This window comes from Ailuropoda melanoleuca, chromosome 6, assembly GCF_002007445.2.
Source record: "Ailuropoda melanoleuca isolate Jingjing chromosome 6, ASM200744v2, whole genome shotgun sequence".
NCBI lineage: Eukaryota > Metazoa > Chordata > Mammalia > Carnivora > Ursidae > Ailuropoda > Ailuropoda melanoleuca.
The window spans coordinates 114,404,332-114,425,763 of record NC_048223.1 but is presented as its reverse complement, the minus strand read 5'-3'; the positions used below and the strand labels follow the sequence as shown (position 1 = coordinate 114,425,763).

Genomic DNA, 21,432 nt, shown 5'->3' with positions numbered 1-21,432 from the left:
TCCCAGGACCCTGAGATCATGACCTGAGCCAAAATCAAGAGTCAGATGCTTAACCAACTGAGCCACCCAGGCAACCCAAGGATAGTCTTTTTAAAACAGCCCTAAACAGGGGCACCTGCGTGTGCTTGCTCTCACACTCACTCTCTCTCTCTCTCAAAATAAATAAAATCTTTTTTTTAAAAAATGGCCCTGAACAACTGAATTTCTATATGCAAAAGAAAAGATTTGAGATCCATACCTCTCATATATACAGAAATTAACTCAAAATGGACTATAAACCTAAACGTAAAATCTAAACTACAAAACTTCTAGAAAAAAAAATTAAAGAGAAATTATGACTTAGGCCAAGGTTTCTTAGATCTAACACCAAAAGTAAAATTCATGAAAGAAAAAAATGACAAACTGGAATTCATCAAATTTAAAACTTGTGTTCTTTGAAAACACTGTTCAGAGAATGAAAAGACAAACCCCAGCCTGGGAGCAAACATTTGCAAATGATATATCTGAAAAGGAACTAATATCCAGACATGTAAGGAACTCATAAAAACCAATAACAAGAAAGAAAAAAAAAATTTTAATGTGCAAAAGTTCTGAACAGATACCTCACCAAGAAGATATACAAATGGCAAATAAGCACATGACAAGAAGCTCAACATTTGTCATTAGAAAAATGCAAATTAAAACCACAATGAGATACTTATACATACCACTTAGAACTGCCAAAAGTAAAGACTGACCATACCAAGTATTGGTGAGAATGTGAATTAGAACATTCATACACAGCTGGTGGGAATGTAAACAACACAACCACACTGGAAAACAGTCTGTCAGTTTGTTGGAAAGGTAAACATATATCTGCTATGTGATCCAGCCATTCTTCCGTATTTACACAAGATACATAAAAGCATATGTCCAATAAAGACATGCACATAAAAGTTCATATCAGCTTTACAAAGAATAGCTAAAAATTGGAAACAACCCAAATATCTATCACTGGGTGAAAAACAAATTGTGGTATATCCAGACATGGGAATACTGGGCAGTAATTAAAAGGAATAAACTCATGATACATCATTAATGAATCTCAAAATGAATAAACTATGTGAATGAAGCCAGAAAAACAGGAGTACATATTACATGATTCCACTTACATAAAATTCTAGAAAATTCAACAAATCTATAGTTAAAGGGAGCAGCTCAGTATTTGTCTGGGGACAGGAAGAGCAGGAAGAAAAGAGAGGAATTACAAACAGACACATGGAACTTTTGGGTCTGATGGATATTTTTATGATCTTCATTGTGGTGATAGTTTCAGAGGTGTATATGTATGATAAAACGTTTTTAGCTTACATTTTATTGCATGTCAACTATAACTCAATAAAGGTCTTGGGGCGCCTGGGTGGCGCAGCTGTTGAGTGTCTGCCTTTGGCTCAAGGTGTGATCCCGGCGTTATGGGATCGAGCCCCACATCAGGCTCCTCCGCTATGAGCCTGCTTCTTCCTCTCCCACTCCCCCTGCTTGTGTTCCCTCTCTCACTGGCTGTCTCTGTCAAATAAATAAAATCTTTAAAAAAAATAAAATAAAATAAAAAAATAAAGTTCTTAAAAATAATGAAAAAAATTATAATTGAATAATTCCTTTTGAAAGTACTAAAAAGGAAAAAAGTGCTGAAAGAGTACATAATAAGCAGTAACATAGTCTGACAAGTCAAAAAAGCCTCCTTTAGGGACAAGTAAAAGCAAAGATTTGAAAGATGTTTAGTAATCAGTCAGGCAAAAGACCAGATAGGAAAGAGGGTTTACGGAAGTAACAGCATATATGAAATGCCCTAAAATCAAAAGAAATGTGACTCTTTCAAGGACCCAAAAGACCAGTACAGAAAAAAAGGAGGAGCAGAGTCAAATCTGCTAAAGGAGCCAAATCATACAGATAGATGATCTTGAAAACCACACTACTGGGGCACCTAGGCAGCTCATTCAGTTAAGTGCCTGATTTCAGTTCAGGTCATAGTGGTCAAGACCCGGGATGGGCTCCATATTCAGCGGGGAGTCAGCTTGTCTCTCTCCTTCTCCCTCTGCCCCTCCCCCACCCCATCTGATCCTGCTCTCCCTCTGCCCCTCCCCTGCTCATGCTCATTGTCTCTCTCTCAAATAAATAAATAAAATCTTTGAAAACCATGTTACTACAAGCAACTTACTTTATCAATTTAGGATCTTAGAAATACTCTAATTTTAAATTTCTACTGTGTAATTATGTTTTAATAATATAAAAAGAACCCATGGATATAAATTACATATTATAATCCTAGTTTAAAGAAGACTGGGGCACCTGGATGGCTCAGTAGGTTAAGCAGCAGGCTTCCGATTTCGGCTCAGGTCAAGATCTCAGGATCATGAGATCAAGCCCCAAGACAGACTCCTCACTGGGCACGGAGCTTGCTTAAGATTCTCTCTTTTCAGGGGCGCCTGGGTAGCGCAGTCGTTAAGTGCCTGCCTTCGGCTCAGGGCGTGATCCCGGCATTCTGGGATTGAGTCCCACATCAGGCTCCTCCGCTGGGAGCCTGCTTCTCCCTCTCCCACTCCCCCTGCTTGTGTTCCCTCTCTCGCTGGCTGTCTCTCTGTCAAATAAATAAATAAAATCTTTAAAAAAAAAAAAGACTCTCTCTTTTCAGGTGCCTGGGTGGCTCAGTTGATTAAGCATCTGCCTTCTGCTCGGGTCATGATCCCAGGGTCCTAGGATGGAGCCCTGCATCAGGCTCCCTGCTCAGCAGGAAGTCTGCTTGAACCTCTCCCTCTGCCCCTCCCTACCCACCCCCACCCCACTTGCTGGTGCTCAATCTCTCTCTCTCAAATAAATAAAACCTTCAAAAAAAAAAAGAAAAGATTCTCTCCCCCCTCACCCTTTGCCCCTCCCATGCTCTCTCTAAAAAAATTAATTAAAATAAAGTAAAGAAGACTGTTAACAGAGGGGATGGGGGAAGGATGGGTTAAATAGGTGATGGGGATTAGGCAGCGCACTTATTGCAATGAGTACCGGGTGGTGTATGGAAGTGTTGAATCACTAAACTATACACCTGAAACTAATATTACACTGTATGTTAATGAATTGGAATTTAAATAAAAGCCTACAAAAAACTTACGGGTAAAAGCATTAAAAAATTAAATGAAAGAAAGACAGACTTGAGGTCATGGAGCATTCAATGCAACTTTATAGTTACTGTTTTTCTACTATTAATAGAAAGGATTCCAAATGTATGTTTTTTTCCTAGTAGCTAAGGAAACATATTTACATATTTAACCCTGCCCCTTTCTGTTTATAATAACAATGAAATTCCTGATTATTATATCCTCATTTTGCTGTCACCAGAAATGGGATACTTGTATTACAAATGTGAGAATTTCGGTATCCACATTTGACTCACCTAAGAGGTTAAAAAAAAAATCTATATACATTAAGCATATAATAAGATGTAAAAATGATTTTAGAAAGATATTCAATAAATATTTTAATAAACTTAATTTAGAAAGTATTCACAATGAGATATTTTCCAATCTCGGAGCATTAACTAAGTTTATTTTGCTTACAAATTAGAAGTCATAGGTTCCTAAGTCACCTTAGCAAGAAAGTGTCCAAGTCTGAACACAAAATACAAATTTATATAAATATAAATCTCAAATACTCTACATAAATAATTCTAAAGAACTAGTTTCTAAAAGAGAATATCACTCATTTAAATAAAGTTTGTAGTAAAATGTTTTCTAGCCTAATGTTATACTAGCACTATTCAAGTAAATAGAACTCAAATTAGCATATATTATATCCTTAATTATTATATTTCATATTGTCACTGTCCTTTCTGATTCTCAGGTCCCAAACCTTTCAGCCTAGTTTTAGCCCAAGGTAAGTATTCATTTTTACCTATGTGAGAAATGGCTTATAATTCTGAGTGTTTTGTTCTTTTCATATAGAAACTGAAGATGGAATCAGTGCTAAGAGAACTAAAGTACCACTTTTGATACCATATTTGCTTCTGCATTCCCCCCCACCCACCATCAATCTTCCATTCAAAAGAACCATTTGAAGAATTCTCTTATTCCCTAGTGAAATCCCCACAGTAAAGGAAAAAAACTAAGTTACCATGGAACCAGCCAATTAATTTTGACACCTGCTTACCAAGATTGATCATTTTTGATATCTGTTTGCTAGGTTGCTATCCGTCAGCTTAGTAAAAGATTTTCAAGATAATTAATGAAGTGAGAATTTCCAGTCTTTCCCACTATGTCATTACTTCGACTGCTGAATAAAACAAGCCACCATCCTCAAATAAACCTTTTTCAGCTTAGCATATACTTTACCAGGAAGAATTCTTTTCTTCTAAATTGATTTTTCCTTTAACATTAAATACCACATTCTACCCCTTAAGAGTATACATAAAACACAGAGTAGTACCAGTTATATTTACTCTAATTAATAGCTTGGATTCCATTGAGAAATGAAAAAGTACTTACCAACAGAGTACAATGAATCATAGGAAATAACAGTTTCCAAGGAAATGATTTATATTCAATGATTAATTCAGGGTTAATTGTTATTTAACTATATTTAAGAAGCTATTCCTCTTTTACTCACTAATGTATTATGTTTATGAACACCATCTCCCTGTTATTTAAGTTAGTTTAACTTGATCTTTCCTACTAACTGGGACATCTGTTAGAGAGGTTACAGGCTGCTAATCTAGGTGATTAACAAGTTCCACTACTACAAAATGTAGATAGGAGCTTCTCAGGACCATAGCAATGTCTGCCATCTTTACATAAATGGAGCAAATCCACCCACAAAAAGGCCAAAATCACTAATCACATATGTACCCAGGTTATCTTCCTATTTATTTATAGAAAGAGGTAAAAAATTGATGCAGCTTTTTTCATTATTGTCTGCCAGTTCGTATGTTCAAAATTCTTGCTTGATAAAAAGGCTGGCTGCAATTGTCATAGCCAAAGTTTCAAAACACCTAAGTAAAAAGGGTTACTAACAAGCACAATTCAATAAGATACCTTTCCTTCTCTTGAAACACTTTTTAAAACTTTTGATTAGCATCTCTTTCAAATTAAAAAAAAAAGTATCAAAAAAACTACAGTATTATACTAGTAGGAAGCGAGAAAACATTTCAATCTATTGCTACAAATGAATTTCATGAAGCTTCATTTTAAGATTTCACTTCTAAAAACCTGCTGTAAATTAATTTAAATAGTACGATCTACCTAAAATTAAAAAGGGCCCTTCAAAAAAATACAGTTTCACAATGAGTTTTAAGGGGCATGGTTTAAATTAGCAACAGTAAAAACAAAAAACAAAAAAAGGAAAATATGCTGTATTTAAAACTCCTAGGACATTTTCCTATAATCCACTAATAAGGTGAATCATACTTCCTACCTTTGCCTTAGAGCTCGAACCATTTCACTTAGATTTTGCCATCATCCTGACAATAAATATCAGTAATCTACATAGTACAATTTCAGAGACACCAAACAGCCAGCAAATTTCACAGTAACTATCTAGAAGCCTAAGAAGGTGATTTACTTAATGACTGTTATCTGCAAATTGTCAAATGGCTACCCTAATGACCTCAACTATCTTACTTGCTCCTCCCCCCAATTCACCCATTTCTTTTCATATCAGGCAGGAATGTAAGAAATATCAGCCAATAGGGGGAGAGTATCATTACTGTTGTAAAGCAAACTCCTCAGGGCCTTCAGCTTCAGAGAAAAACCAGTGATGCTCTCACACAACAACTGATAGTGAAATTAACAGTTCAAAAAATCCATTATCTTCACCGCATTAAAAAGTCCAGATATTTCATCATTTTATGTTACCCAAAGTCACTCTCCTATTCTCAATTAAAATTGTCATAGCAAATTCAACTTAGTATACTGACCAAAAGTAAACATTCTAGAGTTAAGCAACTCAGCCCTTAGTACTGTGTAATCTTGGCCAAATGACTTAAATTCATTGCCTAGAGTTCTCTCTGTAAATCCAGTGTAACAATCGTAGTATCTCACAGAGTTGTGAGGAACAAATGAGATAATCCACGTCAGGCGCTTAACCGTGTTTGGCACAGAGTAAGCCCATCATAAACTCTTAGGATCACTATTATAATACTAAATAAACTAAAATCTTCGCAGTGGTTACCTCGAGAGAGAGGAGTAGGACGGGAGTAGAGAAAGGTACTGGTAGACCGTAACTTTTAACCTTTACACTTCTGCACTGTTTGAATGTTTGGCAATGTTCAAGTATTTCCTGAGTTACCTGCATAATTTTTGATTAAAAAAAAAAAAGTGGCCTAACAAAAATGGTGTTCGGCACCGTAACTGACTATGGAAACGCTCAAGAGCAGGGAACCAGAAGCCGCTGCGGACACCTGGACCATCGCGAGGGCTTCGCGTGCCGGGCGGTCAGGGCTCCGCGCGGGTCCGAGTGCTCCGGGCACCGGGGCTGCAGGGGGGGCGGCGCGCTGCGGGGGGCTCCCAGCCCGGGGACCCGAGGCCGCGTTGAGGGCGGGGGGGGTGAGGCGACGGATGGGAGGGGGCGCGACGGGTGCGGGGCAGGACTGAGGTACGGGGTCCCGCGAAGACACTTACTTGAACCTGCCCTGGCAGTGCTGGCACTGGTCCCCCACCCAGCCCGGGTCGCAGAGGCAGGTGGAGTTAACACAGCGGCCCGAGAAGCAGGAGCCGGTCCTCTCGCACGGCTTGGACTGGGACACCTGCGCGTAGAGGGCCAGGTAGAGGAAGCCATAGCACAGCAGCCAGCTGTTCCCGTCCAGCAGCCAGGAGGAGGCGCCACCGCCACCGCCGCTGCCGCCCGCCGGCCGAGCCCTCCACAGCCCGGGGGCCGCCGGCTGCGGGGGGCCAATGCGCGCCCGGCCCCCCGGTTCCATCTTTTCCGGCGCCCCTGCCCGGCCGGGCTGCGCTCGCGGGCGTGGACAGCGATGCTCCGGGGGGTGGAATTCGGCCGGAGAAAACCGCGCCGCCGCCTCCGCCGCCGCTTCTTCTCCTCCTCCTCACCGGCGCCTGCCCCAGTCCCGCTCCCCGGTCAGAAGGGACAGATCCCAGTTGCCGTCGCCTCCGTTCGGCTCCCTCCAGCCGCACTCGGGCATAGCCACGGTCTCTTGACCTTGCCCTCAGCGAGCCGAGCCCACCGCCGCGGCGCCCGGGGCCGGGCCGGAGGCGGATAGCGGGAGGCACTGGCGGCGCGGAGCGCTCCAGAGGGGACCTGCGGGAGGGGGAGGGGACCCCGTGCGCGGCCCCGCCTCGCCCGCGGCTCGCGCCAACTGCCTCGGCTCCAGCCCCGCGCGCCAGGGAGGGCGGGGGCCCGGGGGAGCCCCGAGGTGGGCGCGTCCAATACGGGAGGGGAATTCGGGAAGCGGGGCTCAGCCCCGCACCGCCCGGCCAGCGGCCAGCGGCCCCCCAGCAGCCATCTTCTCTCCGGTGCTGTCAGCCGGGCACCAGGGCTGCGGCTGGAGCCCGCGGTGCGTTGGGCCGCCTGCCCCCACTCGCGCGTGCCCACGCTCCCCCCCACAGGCCCAGCGCCGTGGTCTCGCCCCGCCCTGACAGGGACCGGGGACTCCCCCGCGCGCGCCCACCCGGCCCGGCCCGAGAGCTGAGGAGAAATTGGCCCCCCAGGTGTGGCCCCCGTGCCTGCGGTCCCCTTCCCCTCGGCGTGCGGGGGAGGACCCGGCCCCACTCACACCACGCGCCCCCTGAGCCCCGCCAACGAAAGAGCAGACCGGGCCGGCTTCGCAGCTTCAGCAAAAAAGAAGCCCTTCCCGGCGGCCGTCCACAGCTGCAAAAGTGCAGCGCTTTTCCCTCCCGCGTTTCCCCTTCCTCCGCCCCATCCTCCTGCCTATTTCTTTTTTTCTTAGAAAAACTCCAACAGCACACAAAGAGCTGAGCATGTGCAGCAGGCAAAAGTCTTAAAGGCACCGCAGTCCGACACGTTGTGGGGTCCGCAAGAACTGGGAGGGGCGGAGGTTAGGGGCCGCGAGGGTCGCGGAGCCGTGGCTGCGAAGGGACTTCTCCAAGGGGGAGCCATTTCTTCCGCGGAAATGATGACTCCCCCGCCCTCAACAAAGAGCTACGAGGTTGGAGCCCAGGGCGCGCCGCCCCTTCCCGGTGCTGCCTCGGAACCCCAGGTATCTCGCTTTTCTGCTTGTCAGTGTTTCCTCCTCCATCTGGGACAATATTCTGCCTTGAAAAATATTGCAACATTTGGGCTTTTTTTCAGAAGAGCAGAAATGATGCCCAGAAAAGAGCCGTTTTCCTTTCTCAGCGGCAATCTTTCCTCCTTTAGATGACTTTCCAAGATTTGATGGCATGTGCTGAAATTTTTGCTTTGTACTTTTGTGCCATCTAAATAGCCTATTTCAATTCAACCCTTGAGAAAGAAAGCCGAACACAAATTGCAGCCATGTATACTCGAGTTACAAGCAATGTAATGGGATCCCCACCAAAGAAGAGCAGACAGTATGAAAAACTATTTGAAATCTACCGAAGGCATTTCTGACAGCAAAAGGAGAAAAAGTTTTAGTTGTAACCACACAGTCATATTATTGTTAAGATTCAACTCATGTTTATTTCGGACATAATGTACCCACGTCATCTCTTTTAATCTCTTTTATCCCCACTTTGCAGATGAAATCCTCCATTAACCCCATTTTGCAGATGAGGATAGAGAGACTCAGAAATTTGGAAGATTTGTCAATGGCAGGTTGGGGGTAAGTAATGAACGGAGCTTTAAACACAAGTCCTGTGACTTCCGTCAGCCCCGTGTCTTTTTCCACTAGTTATCAGGCTATTTCTACTAGCAGTTGTTTTGTTCTACTTTGGTGGATAAAATGTAAGTTTTGGCTTGGTTTGCAAATACCTCAGCAGTGACTTAAGGAGGGAAAACAAAGGTCCAGAAAGAGGTGGCTCCTTTGAAAGGAAAAGGGGAAAAAAAGAAAACCATGATTTTCATTAATATAACAAACAAGTCACAATTCCCCCATAATATCAGTACTAGAAATGTCATCCTCAAACCTGAAAGTGAGGACAGCCCGTTCTTCTTTCACATCTTTTCTGTATCGGGATGCTCCTTAGAGACTACTTGGGATGAGGAAGAAGAGAACATTGTGGGAAAAAAAAAATTAAAAAGAGGATATTGTTGTGAATCACACCATTTAATTTCCATGACTATAAAATCCAGAACTCTTTCTAGTAGTGGCCATACATGAACACTCTCTGCTGCCTTCTCCATTCTTTTCTCATGCCAGCCAAAGTTTAAAGCGAGCTACATCTTTCTCACATCTAATGTAGAGCTGCTTTCAGAAATGTGGAAGGTAGCCAAGCTCTTAAAACAGTCAGTGAGTGTGAACAGTCAGTGAATTCAAAGGGTACGCTGGAGCCCCTTTAACAAGAGCGATCACTACTCAGCCACATACTGACTGCAGCCTATATTTGAGCAAAGGATTTGCCCATTAAAAATATGTATCTTTTGGGGCACCTGGGTGGCACAGTGGTTAAGCGTCTGCCTTCGGCTCAGGGCGTGATCCCGGCGTTATGGGATCGAGCCCCACATCAGGCTCCTCCGTTATGAGCCTGCTTCTTCCTCTCCCACTCCCCCTGGTTTTGTTCCCTCTCTCACTGGCTGTCTCTATCTCTGTCAAATAAATAAATAAAATCTTAAAATATATATATATATATATCTTTTAATCTCATAACCACTATAATCAGCTCAGTACTTCACGTTACACTGAAGAACATGCAGCCCCACAGGCTTCCTCTCAACTTTGCCTTTGGAATCAAGCTGAATATACTAAATCTATATAAAATTACTCTCCTGAGAATCTCATAGGATTACCACTTGCCCTATATCCTATTTTTTTCTTTCATACTCTTTCAGTCAACATTTACTGAGTAAACTATTATGAATTTAAGGAAGAGAAAACAAAGATGAATAAAACATGAGGTTCACCCCTGGATAAGCTTATCTATTATCTATTAGACTCAGTAGATTGGGAGTTCCTTATACAATTAAGGGTCACGTATTTTACAAATGTAGACACAGAAAACTTAAATGATTTACAACAGTCACACAAAAAGTCAGTGATAAAGCTTGCCTAGAATCTGGACTAATGTTTCAATGTCTTCTATGATCAAGAAATTTTAAAGCTCCAACATGGTTATCTCTTTTTTCTAAAAAAAAAAGTAGAGTCAGCATCCTAGTAGTACTATCCAACGCTATAATAATTCATAGTATTGGTAATAGCAGTCATAAATCCAGCAGAAAGGTGAAAATTTACTCCAAAGAGGTAGTGGAGGGAAAATCAGTTTTACTGAAGTAGGGTGAAACTGTTAAGATTGGAATTATCCAGGGGCGCCTGGGTGGCACAGCGGTTAAGCGTCTGCCTTTGGCTCGGGGCGTGGTCCTGGTGTTGTGGGATCGAGCCCCACATCAGGCTCTTGTGCTATGAGCCTGCTTCTTCCTCTCCCACTCCCCCTGCTTGTGTCCCCTCTCTCGCTGGCTGTCTCTATCTCTGTCGAATAAATAAATAAAATCTTTTAAAAAAAAAAGATTGGAATTATCCATTACAATTTCTCCAAGGGGAAGAGATAAGAAAAATATATTTGTTTTCTCCACAATTAGCCTTACAGATATTTGGGGAATGTGTTTCATTTCCATTCATATCACTTAACAATGGTACTAAAATGATGGGCAAGAAGCTAAGACTTCACATTGCCAAACTGAAGGAAATTCACATGATTTTTTAAGAAGAACAAGAGAAATGACAGTTCCACTGATCTTTTGATTGCAACTCAAAAAGTAAAAGATCTTATTTGGACTAATGAACCAAAGCAGCCCCTTCTCAGTTGCTTGACTGAAGAATGATCTCTATTGTTCACCATTTGGCTCATATGAGACTTCTGAAAGCAGCCAAGATAATGAGAGCTACAGATAGCCTGGCCACAAGAGCCAGAGGTGCATTCATTCAAAGGGATCCTTAGTGTAATTGGGACAGTATTTTTAAGACACTGATAGAGCATGAATGGTCTGTGGTACTAGAAAGTAAAGAAAAAATCAACTTTTGGTACTCATTAAAAAACTATTGATGGTACTAAAAATATTCATGTGGCTATGTGCTGAAATACCAACCTCCCCACCAAAATCTAACACTTGCTTTTCTCTTGGAGTCTATCAGTTTCTCTTGCTGTCACACTTGCAAACACACACATACACTGTGATCCTGCCAATTTTTCTACTTAACACATTTCAAACATATTGTTATAAGTAAATCCAAGGAAATAATTCCAAAGATTCTGAATTCACAATGCAGGGCTATTACGTTTTTTTAACTGGGAAACAAAATGAACATACTTCAACTTTCATCCTAAATATTCAGACTTATTACTCCCCAAAACATTTATTGCTAGTAGTCAGTTGCAGAAATTTGTCTTTCATGAAATTTAATTCAACAAAAATATGGGCTAGGACTTCCTGTTTTGTTTTGTTTTGTTTGTAATTTTTATTTTGTTATATTAGTCACCATACAGTACATCCCCAGTTTTTGATGCAATGTTCCATGATTCATTAATTTGCATATAACACACAGTGCACCATGCTATATGTGCCCTCCTTAATACCAATCACTGGTCTATACCAATCCCCCGCCCCCCTCCCCTCTGAAGCCCTCAGTTTGTTTCCCAGAGTCCATAGTCTCTCATGGTTCATTCCCCCTTCTGTTTACCCCCCCTTCATTCTTCCCTTCCTTCTCCTACCGATCTTCCTATTTCTTATGTTCCATAAATGAGTGAAACCATACGATAATTGTCTTTCTCTGCTTGACTTATTTCACTTAGCATAATCTCCTCCAGTCCTGTCCATGTTGCTGCAAGTTGTGTAATCGTTCTTTCTGATGGCTGAGTAATATTCCATTGTATATATGGACCACATCTTCTTAATCCAGTAGGACTTCCTGTTAAATATAGTAGACTAAGTATAAGCATTTACCTCTGCTCCAAACTCTACCAACTTCACAGGGAAGATTTTTTTTTATTATTTTAAAGGTATAAACTTTAATGAAGGGAGGGTAAACAAAAGGGGGAATGAACCATGAGAGATTGTGGACTCTGGGAAACAAACTGAGGGCTTCAGAGGGGAGGGGAATGGGAGATTGGTATAGACCGGTGATGGGTATTAAGGAGGGCATGTATTGCATGGTGCACTGGGTGCTATACGCAAGTAACGAATCATGGAACATTGCATCAAAAACTAGGGATGTACTGTATGGTGACTAACATAACATAATAAAAAATTTTTAAAAAAGACAGTTCACATGAACTGCTTCTGTTGGAAAGAAAGTTGCTCTAGAGGGAGGTTGGGAGAAGGGAGGAGCTATCAAAAAATATAAGGAAAAGAAAAAAACTTCATTTAAAAATATTTGTGTGTCGGTGGTTGTTCACGTTTCTGTATCAGAGATGTGCATGTTCAGACTAATGTATCAAAATAAAAAAAGAAAAGGTTTAAAATAAATAATAAAAAAAATAAAGGTATAAACTCACAATAACAAAGAAAATGAGAAAAGAACCAATTAGTTGATAAGAGGTGTCAATGCATTTGAAAGTCTCAGTGAATTGGAAGGAGGAAAGGGAATGGAGAAGTGACAACTAAATCATTTATGCCTACAGAGATGAGTAAAAATACAAAACAAGCCTGAAGAGCCCAGGACTCAGAGGTAAGAGGTACCATGAAAAGTAGAAGTGGGGCTCAAGGATGAAAACAAGGAGAGAATAGTTGAGGGGAAATATAAGGGTCCGTGGTCCCCTTCCTTACCCCAAACAGCCAAAGATGACCCTAGACCCAACCCTGACAGGAGGTTAAATCTCTTAAGAAATTGAATCCTAGAGGCTCCAGACTTAGAGCACCCACCATAATGGAAGGAGAGAGTGAGGTACACCGCTAAAAATGGGGAAATTAGGTAAAAATCTATATATTGAATGGTGGATTTCCTACCACCTTTTCCTTCCCAGAATACCTACAGCCAACCAAATAACCTCCAAACAGAAAATTGAAGGATACTTATCTGCAGAAATTGAATAATCCAAGAGAAAATATATTGTCAATTGGGAATCTCCAAACCAAATGGCAAGCCAAACTCCAGCTCAAGCTATAGTGAAGCCTGCTGAGTCAGTAAGTCTCACCCAATCTTTTTTTTCATGACTCTCTTTTAAATACAAACAGTAAGGATTCATTAGACATAAGAGAAACCAAAACAAACAGAAAAGGAATTTAGAGGAAACACAGTCAAGTGACAAGGGAATATTTTTTTAATCATAAAACAAGAGCTGGAGGGGCCCCTGGGTGGCTTAGTTGGTTGGGTGTCTGCCTTCGTCTCAGGTCATGATCCCGGGGTCCTGGGGTTGAGCCCTGCATTGGGTTCCCTGCTCAGTGGGGAGCCTGTTTCTCCCTTTCCCTCTGCCTCTGCCCTAACTCATGCTCTCCCTCTCTCCCTCTCTCTATCTCAAACAAATAAATAAAATCTTAAATAAAAAAAAAAAAAGAACCGGATACTCTTTAATAAACAAAAGGACACTCAGAGAACAAAAAATGAAAATAGGGTAACCAAAATTAAAATACAATCAAAGAAAGTCTAGAAAATAAAGTCTAGGAGATCTCCTAGAAATTAGAATAAAAAGACAAAGTTTCTCCTCTTAGCAAGGAGGGAAAAACTAGGGGAAAAAAAAAAACATTCACTAATGATTATGCATAATAGACTCTATAATAAATTAAGAATTTATAATATTGTAAATTTATTAATATGTACATTAATGCATAACTCCTATGTAGGAGAAGACAAGATTTGTATCAATTTCAACATAAGATTTCTCAGAACTGAACTGAGCTTGCATATGAAAGACCCACTAGAGCTTAAAACATTGAATTAAAAGATTCACAAAAGGAAAAAAAAGGGGGAAAAGGCAAATGGAATAGATTGGAAATAAGAATAGCACTGAAATTCTCAACAGAAAAATTAGATGCTCAAAGTAGAGAGAGAAGGGAAATTATTGTCAACCTAGAATTCTATACCCAGCCAAGCTATCAATCAAGTATGAGGATAAAGACATTTTCAGACACACAAACATTTGTAAAATTTATCTTGTAGGGTATCCTTCTTAAGAAAATTCCTAGAGAATGGTAAAGGGAGAAGAGACTGAACGTAAAAGAATTGTAAAGAGATATCCTAGAATGACAGACAGTTGTGCCTCAAACCAACAGAGCAACCAGTCCAACCTGGAACAGAGCTGCGGAGGGAGGTATAACTAGGAAAATAATAGATATGAGTGCTTGGAACTGTTTGAGCTTTGGGGGAAGAAAATACTAATAATATGTGACAGATCTTGGAATATTTGGGAAGAAAATAGAATAAGCACACAGAAAACCAACTAAATGAACAAAATGAAGCAATTGTTGACTAAGAAAAAAAGGAAACTTGTACAAGATGGTTTATCAGTAAACAATATTTACTATATAAACACTATTGATTTACCAAAAATTTATAATATGTCTACATTTAAAAAATGGGAGAAGGATAAAGATGGATAGGGCTAAACCCTTAATTACTTAATAAGAAGTAATTGCATGTCCAAAACTGATAAATCTAGAACTAGCAGTATAATCATACTATACTGAAGAGTTGAAAGCTGCTTTGTCTTAGGAAATAGGGAATAGGGGCAGGAGATGTAGCATTTTATTATAAGGCTTTTAGTACTCTTTGATTGAAAATTAAAATTTACTTCTAAAAAAATAATAAGTTAAAAATATGGGTTCATAAAAAATTTAAAAGGTGGTATATGGCCTAAGACAAAAACTTGGGTTTGATTTCTGATTCTGCCTCCTATATACAGATTACTCTCACATGACCCATTAACCTCTATGCCTCAGTTTTCCCACCTATAAGATGGGAAAATCAAACTACCCATCAGTGTCCATTTCCAAGCTCACATGAGGCTCCAAACAGAAAATGTGAAAGCACAGAAAATGATAAAGCATTATACAAACTTTGATATTTAATGTTCATCAAAAACTACTCTTAGGAACAGAATTCATTCTAATTCCATGAAATGAATTTATGTAATTAAATTAAAAGAGATTTAAGTTTGACACAACACAAATACAAAATCACAAAGAAACAGAGCTAGAAAGGCTCATTATTTTGAAGATGGATCTAGTCCATTTTATAAATGAGGTGCTGGGACCCAGAAAACTGAAGGATCTTATCCAAAGTCACACAGTGACAGACCTAAGTCTAAAGCCCTAGTTCTTCTGAAATGCAATGCAGTTTTCTTTGTCCTGTACCTCATAGTTCAGACTAATGGGAGACATGTTCAGGTTAATTTATCATCCACGCTTAGTTCCAGAAAGGCCTTCCAAAGCTCTGCAAAGTGACTTGCCCAATGTCACACAAGTTAGTGACAGCAGAGGCAAAGCTAAAGCTAAGAAAGGACAGACAGCCGAAGAACGAACCTTGAACCTGAAACTTGGAACCAAGTGCAAGTTTACTAGCAGAGCTAAAGGCATACATTGAAAGCTCAGCTCAGAATCTGCAACACAAAAATTATCAATTAATACCCGTTTACTTGTTAACTAAAGTTCCTGCCCGAGAACAGAGAGAAAAGCCATAAAGGAAATAGGCATACTTTTAAAAAAATGCAATTAGACAAGCCAAACCAGCAGCAAAATTCTTCTTGAAAATGGAGATGTAAGAAGTTGATTTACCAAACAGGAGGAGGATGTAAGAAAGAAGAAAATAAAGGAAGAAAAGGTATGGCCCGGTGCTTGATAAAATGTGTCCAGCAGGGAACTTTCCAACCTACTGCAAGACACCTACGAGGCTTCCCTATCCTCTGCTCACTGGGGTAATATTGAAAGGAATGAGGGCACCCAGAAGATAAAAAGGTGAGAAACCTTTTCTCCCTTCTACACCCAGGCAATCATTTGCTGTCACTTTCCTTCATTTGAAGGGAGAACGAAACTTTAAAAATACAATTCTGTCAATAAAAATGAACAAAAATCCAATTTGAATCAGGTAACAAAAAAGAAAGTATTACACTCTTTTATTTTCAGAAGTCATAATTTTCCCCCAATAGGTAATTCTAATTTCTCAAGATGACTCTAATATTAGTAATCACTGCACTACCCTGCATCGTGCACCTTACATTCAAACAAACCCACTCTAAACGGGGTCATACCCTGGAAAGTAGTGTCATTGAACACAGAGGGGTACTTGTGATTTTGAGAAACAGAAAGGATTCTTTTAGTTGTGAAAAATCCAGCTGCTACAATCACACTCCTAAGGCTTCGCCCACATGTAGTAAACCAGGTAGGATCTCTGTAAAAACCTTTGGTGAAGTTGAGGTTTGTTTCATGTTCCCTCTGTTTGAAGAAAAAGCAGGCACAGTAAGAAAAACAGGAAGTACTTAAAAAACAAAAGCTCCCAAGCAAAATAAACAATTCATAAGAATAACATACTAGCTTTTAGAAAGCTGCTTAGGGTCCTGACACAGGAAAATATGTTTATAAGGAAAAGAGCATGAAAGAGAATTATGGACCTTCTGATCAGGAGAGATGAAGCATCAGGATGCAGCAAGGTTTCCCTGAATAGAGCTCAGAGACAAAGAAGAACTACAAAACAGCACATATATAAAAAAAGAAAAATATCTGACAAATGATAGCCAGGCCCCACAAATCCCGATAACATGACATTCTCCTTATTAAAAACATCAGTCTTGGAAGACTCCAGGCACAGTAATTTTGAAAATGTACACAAGTAAATTAAAACCAGCCTTACGATCCTTATTGTAAGTCCCTCACCCATGTCCCTCTGCAAAGCTGATGTGAAATTTTTAAATTAAATGGAAAAAGTCAACATGAACATTGCTGATTTTAAGCAAGACCCCCAAGTTTTCCATTTTTTAAAATTGGAATGTAGTCTGAAAGTCTTTTTGCACATGAAGAGGACATATATTTTTCTAGGAAAACTGGCTCTTCAGGAAACAGAGAAATGTTTTACCCACAACTAAAAGCATGTGCAAGAATTTTGTTTATTAAATTATCTAAACCACTTGATAGCAGACATTTTTTGAAATATTTTAAGGCCATGTCCTTTCTCACTGGACACAGTCCTTCAGTTTAGGAAGGTAGCACGAGACAGTGCCAAGAGAACAGGACTCAGAGCCAGAAGACCCAATCTCCACAACTAAACAGTATATGCCTCACTCACGGCAGTTCCTTCATTTGTAAAATAGCAAGAAATAGTGGCCCTCTGAATGTCATTGGGAGAATTAAAATGCCAAATGATGTAAAATCTTAAAGGTATTTTTTAAAACTCTGAAGCACTACTTGATGGGGCCTGCTTTTATTCCTTCCTGGAGAGCACTGCTGTAGGACCCAGGGGGCCATGGGATCCTCGGGAGCCAAAGAGCAAGCTTAGTAATTCCTCTGCATCTTGAGGCCCATCACCTTTTTCCCAGGTGGCAGCAACTTCACGACCCATTGCCTTATGCCAGATGAGGTTAGTGACCGCGTGGGGGGACCACGGCGACCAGAGAACAAAACACACTACCACCACACTCTGACAAAAACCTGGAACTCAGTGGTTTTGTCCTTCAATTCAAGGATTTGGGGGCACTTATTATATTGCAAATGCCTTTAAAGAGCTAACACAGTTTGTACCAATCATAATCTTAACATGAATGATGCTACCGATTTCCTGAGAATAGTTTTGATCGATAAGGAATATAAGAAAAGTATAAAGATATTTTACCTCCATTGCCACCTCCAACAACCTGCCCCCCACCCCAGGACACACACAGCACACACATAATAAGAACATTCCTTGACTCCCTGGCCTGTTCAAAGGAAAATGAATCTGAGAAGTCCTAACTCTCTTTAGTGATTTAGTAGAATATAATATCCGTGGAAGAAATGCTTTTATTTTTCAAAGAAGGTCAACCAGGGAACAAACACAAGGGAATTAAATACTGATGGTGAGATTTTAGACAGAGTAGCTCCTGGATGAAAGATTTGACATGCACCTCAAGTCAATCATAGTAGATAGCTACATACTTCCAAGTAGAGATTGGACTACAGTGGGACTTTGGCATCTCTGACTACACAATGAATAAATTTAAGGAGAGAATTAGAATGAAAGGTTAGGTCTTCACTAGGAAGCACCGTCCCCAAACCCAAGTCTGGCAGGAATCATCAGCAACAGTCCTGACTATTTTTAATGGCTAGGAGGATGCTTAAGGAAATGTCTATCTCTAAGATTACCCCAAGTCTCTTCTGCATAACTAATAACATCATTACTGACAGATTCTTGGCTCAACTGATCTTCTTTTAAACATGCAGACTAGTCAAAATGAAATACTTATTAGAGAAAGATTGGAAAGGGTGAAACTGGAAATGATCACTCAAAATAAGAAAAAAAACAACCTCATTAAAAGAGAAAAAAATATGGGCGATTCTGAGCTAGCCAAACACCAAAAATATGTCTGAATAAACAGCAAAGAAGCAATATTGTGTTGGTATGATGCCGTTGAGGGTGCAGTAACTCAAGGGAAACCACCAAAGAAACCAGTGCCAACCCCCTACACGCTCACAAGGCTTGTAGATGTCCAACAGTCCTGGCGGGTCTACAGTGTTGTATCAGGTGGGAACATTTCCCCTGGCTTATGATCAGTGTATGCCCTAAAGCCTCAGGACTTCCTAGTGCTCATTATTTTTATTCTAACTCTGTTACTGCAACTGCTATCCTCATTCATATGAATGCCTAATCTTTCTGAATCATCTTAAACTATCTGTAACAATTATCCCATGATTTAAGTTTCTAAAGTTAATTGTTAAGTTAAAAAAAAAAAGACTTTCACTAGTTTAAATTTTTTCTGCTTTTTCATTTTATCATGTGCCTTTGAGTCCTGAAATATTAGAAAATATAAATTAAAATGTCCAATTATCCTTGTCTTTAACATGTATTATTTTATAGCTCTTCTCAGATTTCTACTTTTTTTACCCCAACTAAAAAGTCATTCACTCCTGGGTTCGAGAATGCTCCACTGGTTATAATTATTTTAGCTGACCTTGTCTAAATTATTTCTTATCTGGCTCACTTTTGAGATGAAGAAGGTAAATGGAACACGCCATTCAAAATTAGAAGGTGCACTTTGTAAAAAAGAACAAAAATTTATCACAATATTTTCTACAAACCAGGCTAGTTTCTTATTATTGATTACCACTGCTCTTTAAGCTGTATTCTTTGAACTATTTGTGATGGTGTCTACATATTTTCCAAAGGGTTAGACCTAATTCAATACCCACAGTATATTATTTAGATTATTTCTTTCTGACATGCGTTAGAATCATAGAATTTCAAGGTAAATTTCTACCTTTGGTATGTTCATCTATGTGGCTAAGTAAAATGTCTAAGTGCTTACAGATTTCCATGATTATGGATTTTGAATAATCCACTGCCCCTTTACCATCTGCACTAGATAATTATGAGAAATAAGCCCTTAACTCCTTCTGAGGAAAATTATCCTGTCCATATCCTCCACTGATAAAGCCTACTTAGGCAGCCATATTTTGTACACATGATTCTGCTCTCCTCTGCCACAGATAATTAGCACAGAGGCATATGCCAATCTGGGGGCAGCCAATCCTTAGGCTCACCACAGTTTTACAAGGTGACTTGGCACAAAAGCTCTAATCAAACAGGGATGAACTAGGGCAATCAAATTCTCACTTTTGGAAATTTGAATTAGGAAATATAGAGAGAATTAAGCAATCAAGAGCAGGAACTCAAGTTGAAAATTTGTGTAGAGAGAGATAGTGAGACTACTGGGTAGAGAAGGAGCAAAAAAGGTAGAACTCAATTTATGAGAAGGTTGAAATTATGAGGAAGAAAAATTATAAATGGCAACTGTGACAAAGAGAAATGATGAGAGTATAAGATGAAGAGAAAAAAGGCAATTTACTTGTGAAATAACAGATTTTGATTCATTTTCATGGATTTTTAAAAAAGCAAAATTTAGGGGCGCCTGGGTGGCACAGCGGTTAAGCGTCTGCCTTCGGCTCAGGGCGTGATCCCGGTGTTATGGGATCGAGCCCCACATCAGGCTCCTCTGCTATGAGCCTGCTTCTTCCTCTCCCACTCCCCCTGCTTGTGTTCCCTCTCTCGTTGACTGTCTCTATCTCTGTCAAATAAATAAATAAAATCTTTAAAAAAATAAATAAAAAATAAAAAAGCAAAATTTAGCATGAAAACTCCTATATGACCAAAGGATATCTTTTTTTTTTTTAAGATTTTATTTATGTCTTTGACAGAGAGAGACATCGAGAGAGGGAACACAAGCAAGGGGAGTGTGAGAGGGAGAAGGAGGCTCTCCACCGAGCAGGGAACCCGATGCGGGGCTCAATGCGGGGCTCGATCCCAGGACCCTGGGATCATGACCTGAGCTGAAGGCAGATGCTTAACAGCTGAGCCACCCAGGCATCCCTCCTATATGATGAAAAGATATCTTGTGCTTAGAAAGAACATTTCAATTTTTTGAACTTTGAATTTTACACGGGTGAGTATTTAGTCATTCCAGGGTCCTTTTCTTTTTCTTTCTTAGGATTTTATTTATTCATTTGTTTCATTTTAATGGGGGGGAGGGGCAGAGGGAGAGAGAGAATCTCAAGCAGACACCACACTGAGGTCAGAGCCTGATGGAGGACTCGATCTCATGACCCATGAGATCATGACTTGAGTCAAAACCAAGAGTTGGATGCCTAACTGACTAAGCCACCCACCAGGGTCCTTCTAAATACATTCTAACTAGTATTTCTATTTTTTGATACCATAGTTAAACAACGTCTTTGCCAAAAATGCCTAGTATAAGTAGCATTCTGTAAATGCATGTTATTTGAAGTGTATTAATAAATACAATTCCCTAATTTTGCTACTTACTGTCAGCTCTTTGCTTGTTGGTCACACCACTGGGATGGGCATTAGATATAACTTAAAAAGAATACTTGAGTATCCAGTTGATCAATAGTCCACTTTGGCCTCAATATCTGAGATCTTTGCTTCTTTGTCCACACAGAGAACATTTCCAGCCATGTACAAGCTGTGTCAGGACTTGCCTTAAAAGTAACATTTTAGATCAAATTCAACAAACAAGAATCTTTTTGTTATGTTAAAAATAGAGATAACCGGAACTTTTCCAATAAATTTTATAAAAATCTCCAGATGTGAACTTCACTTCAGAAGACAGTCTGTTCCTAATTTTAAGGGATTTGATTTGTTTTGCTTGTTTTACTGCAGAAACAAATTTCCCCTGGCAATCGGGGTTGATATTT

General features: G+C 40.1%; 1 protein-coding gene across 1 annotated transcript in view; it reads right to left on the bottom strand.

The window, feature by feature from the left end:
* The window catches only part of ATRNL1 (attractin like 1), a 723,131-nt gene extending 716,048 nt beyond the window's left edge, over positions 1-7,083 (bottom strand). The window contains exon 1 of the mRNA XM_034663626.1: positions 6,639-7,083. Within this exon, the coding sequence (XP_034519517.1) occupies positions 6,639-6,937 (299 nt within the window). The 5' untranslated portion in view covers positions 6,938-7,083. The remainder of the gene's footprint in view (positions 1-6,638) is intronic.
* Positions 7,084-21,432: the final 14,349 nt, after the last annotated feature.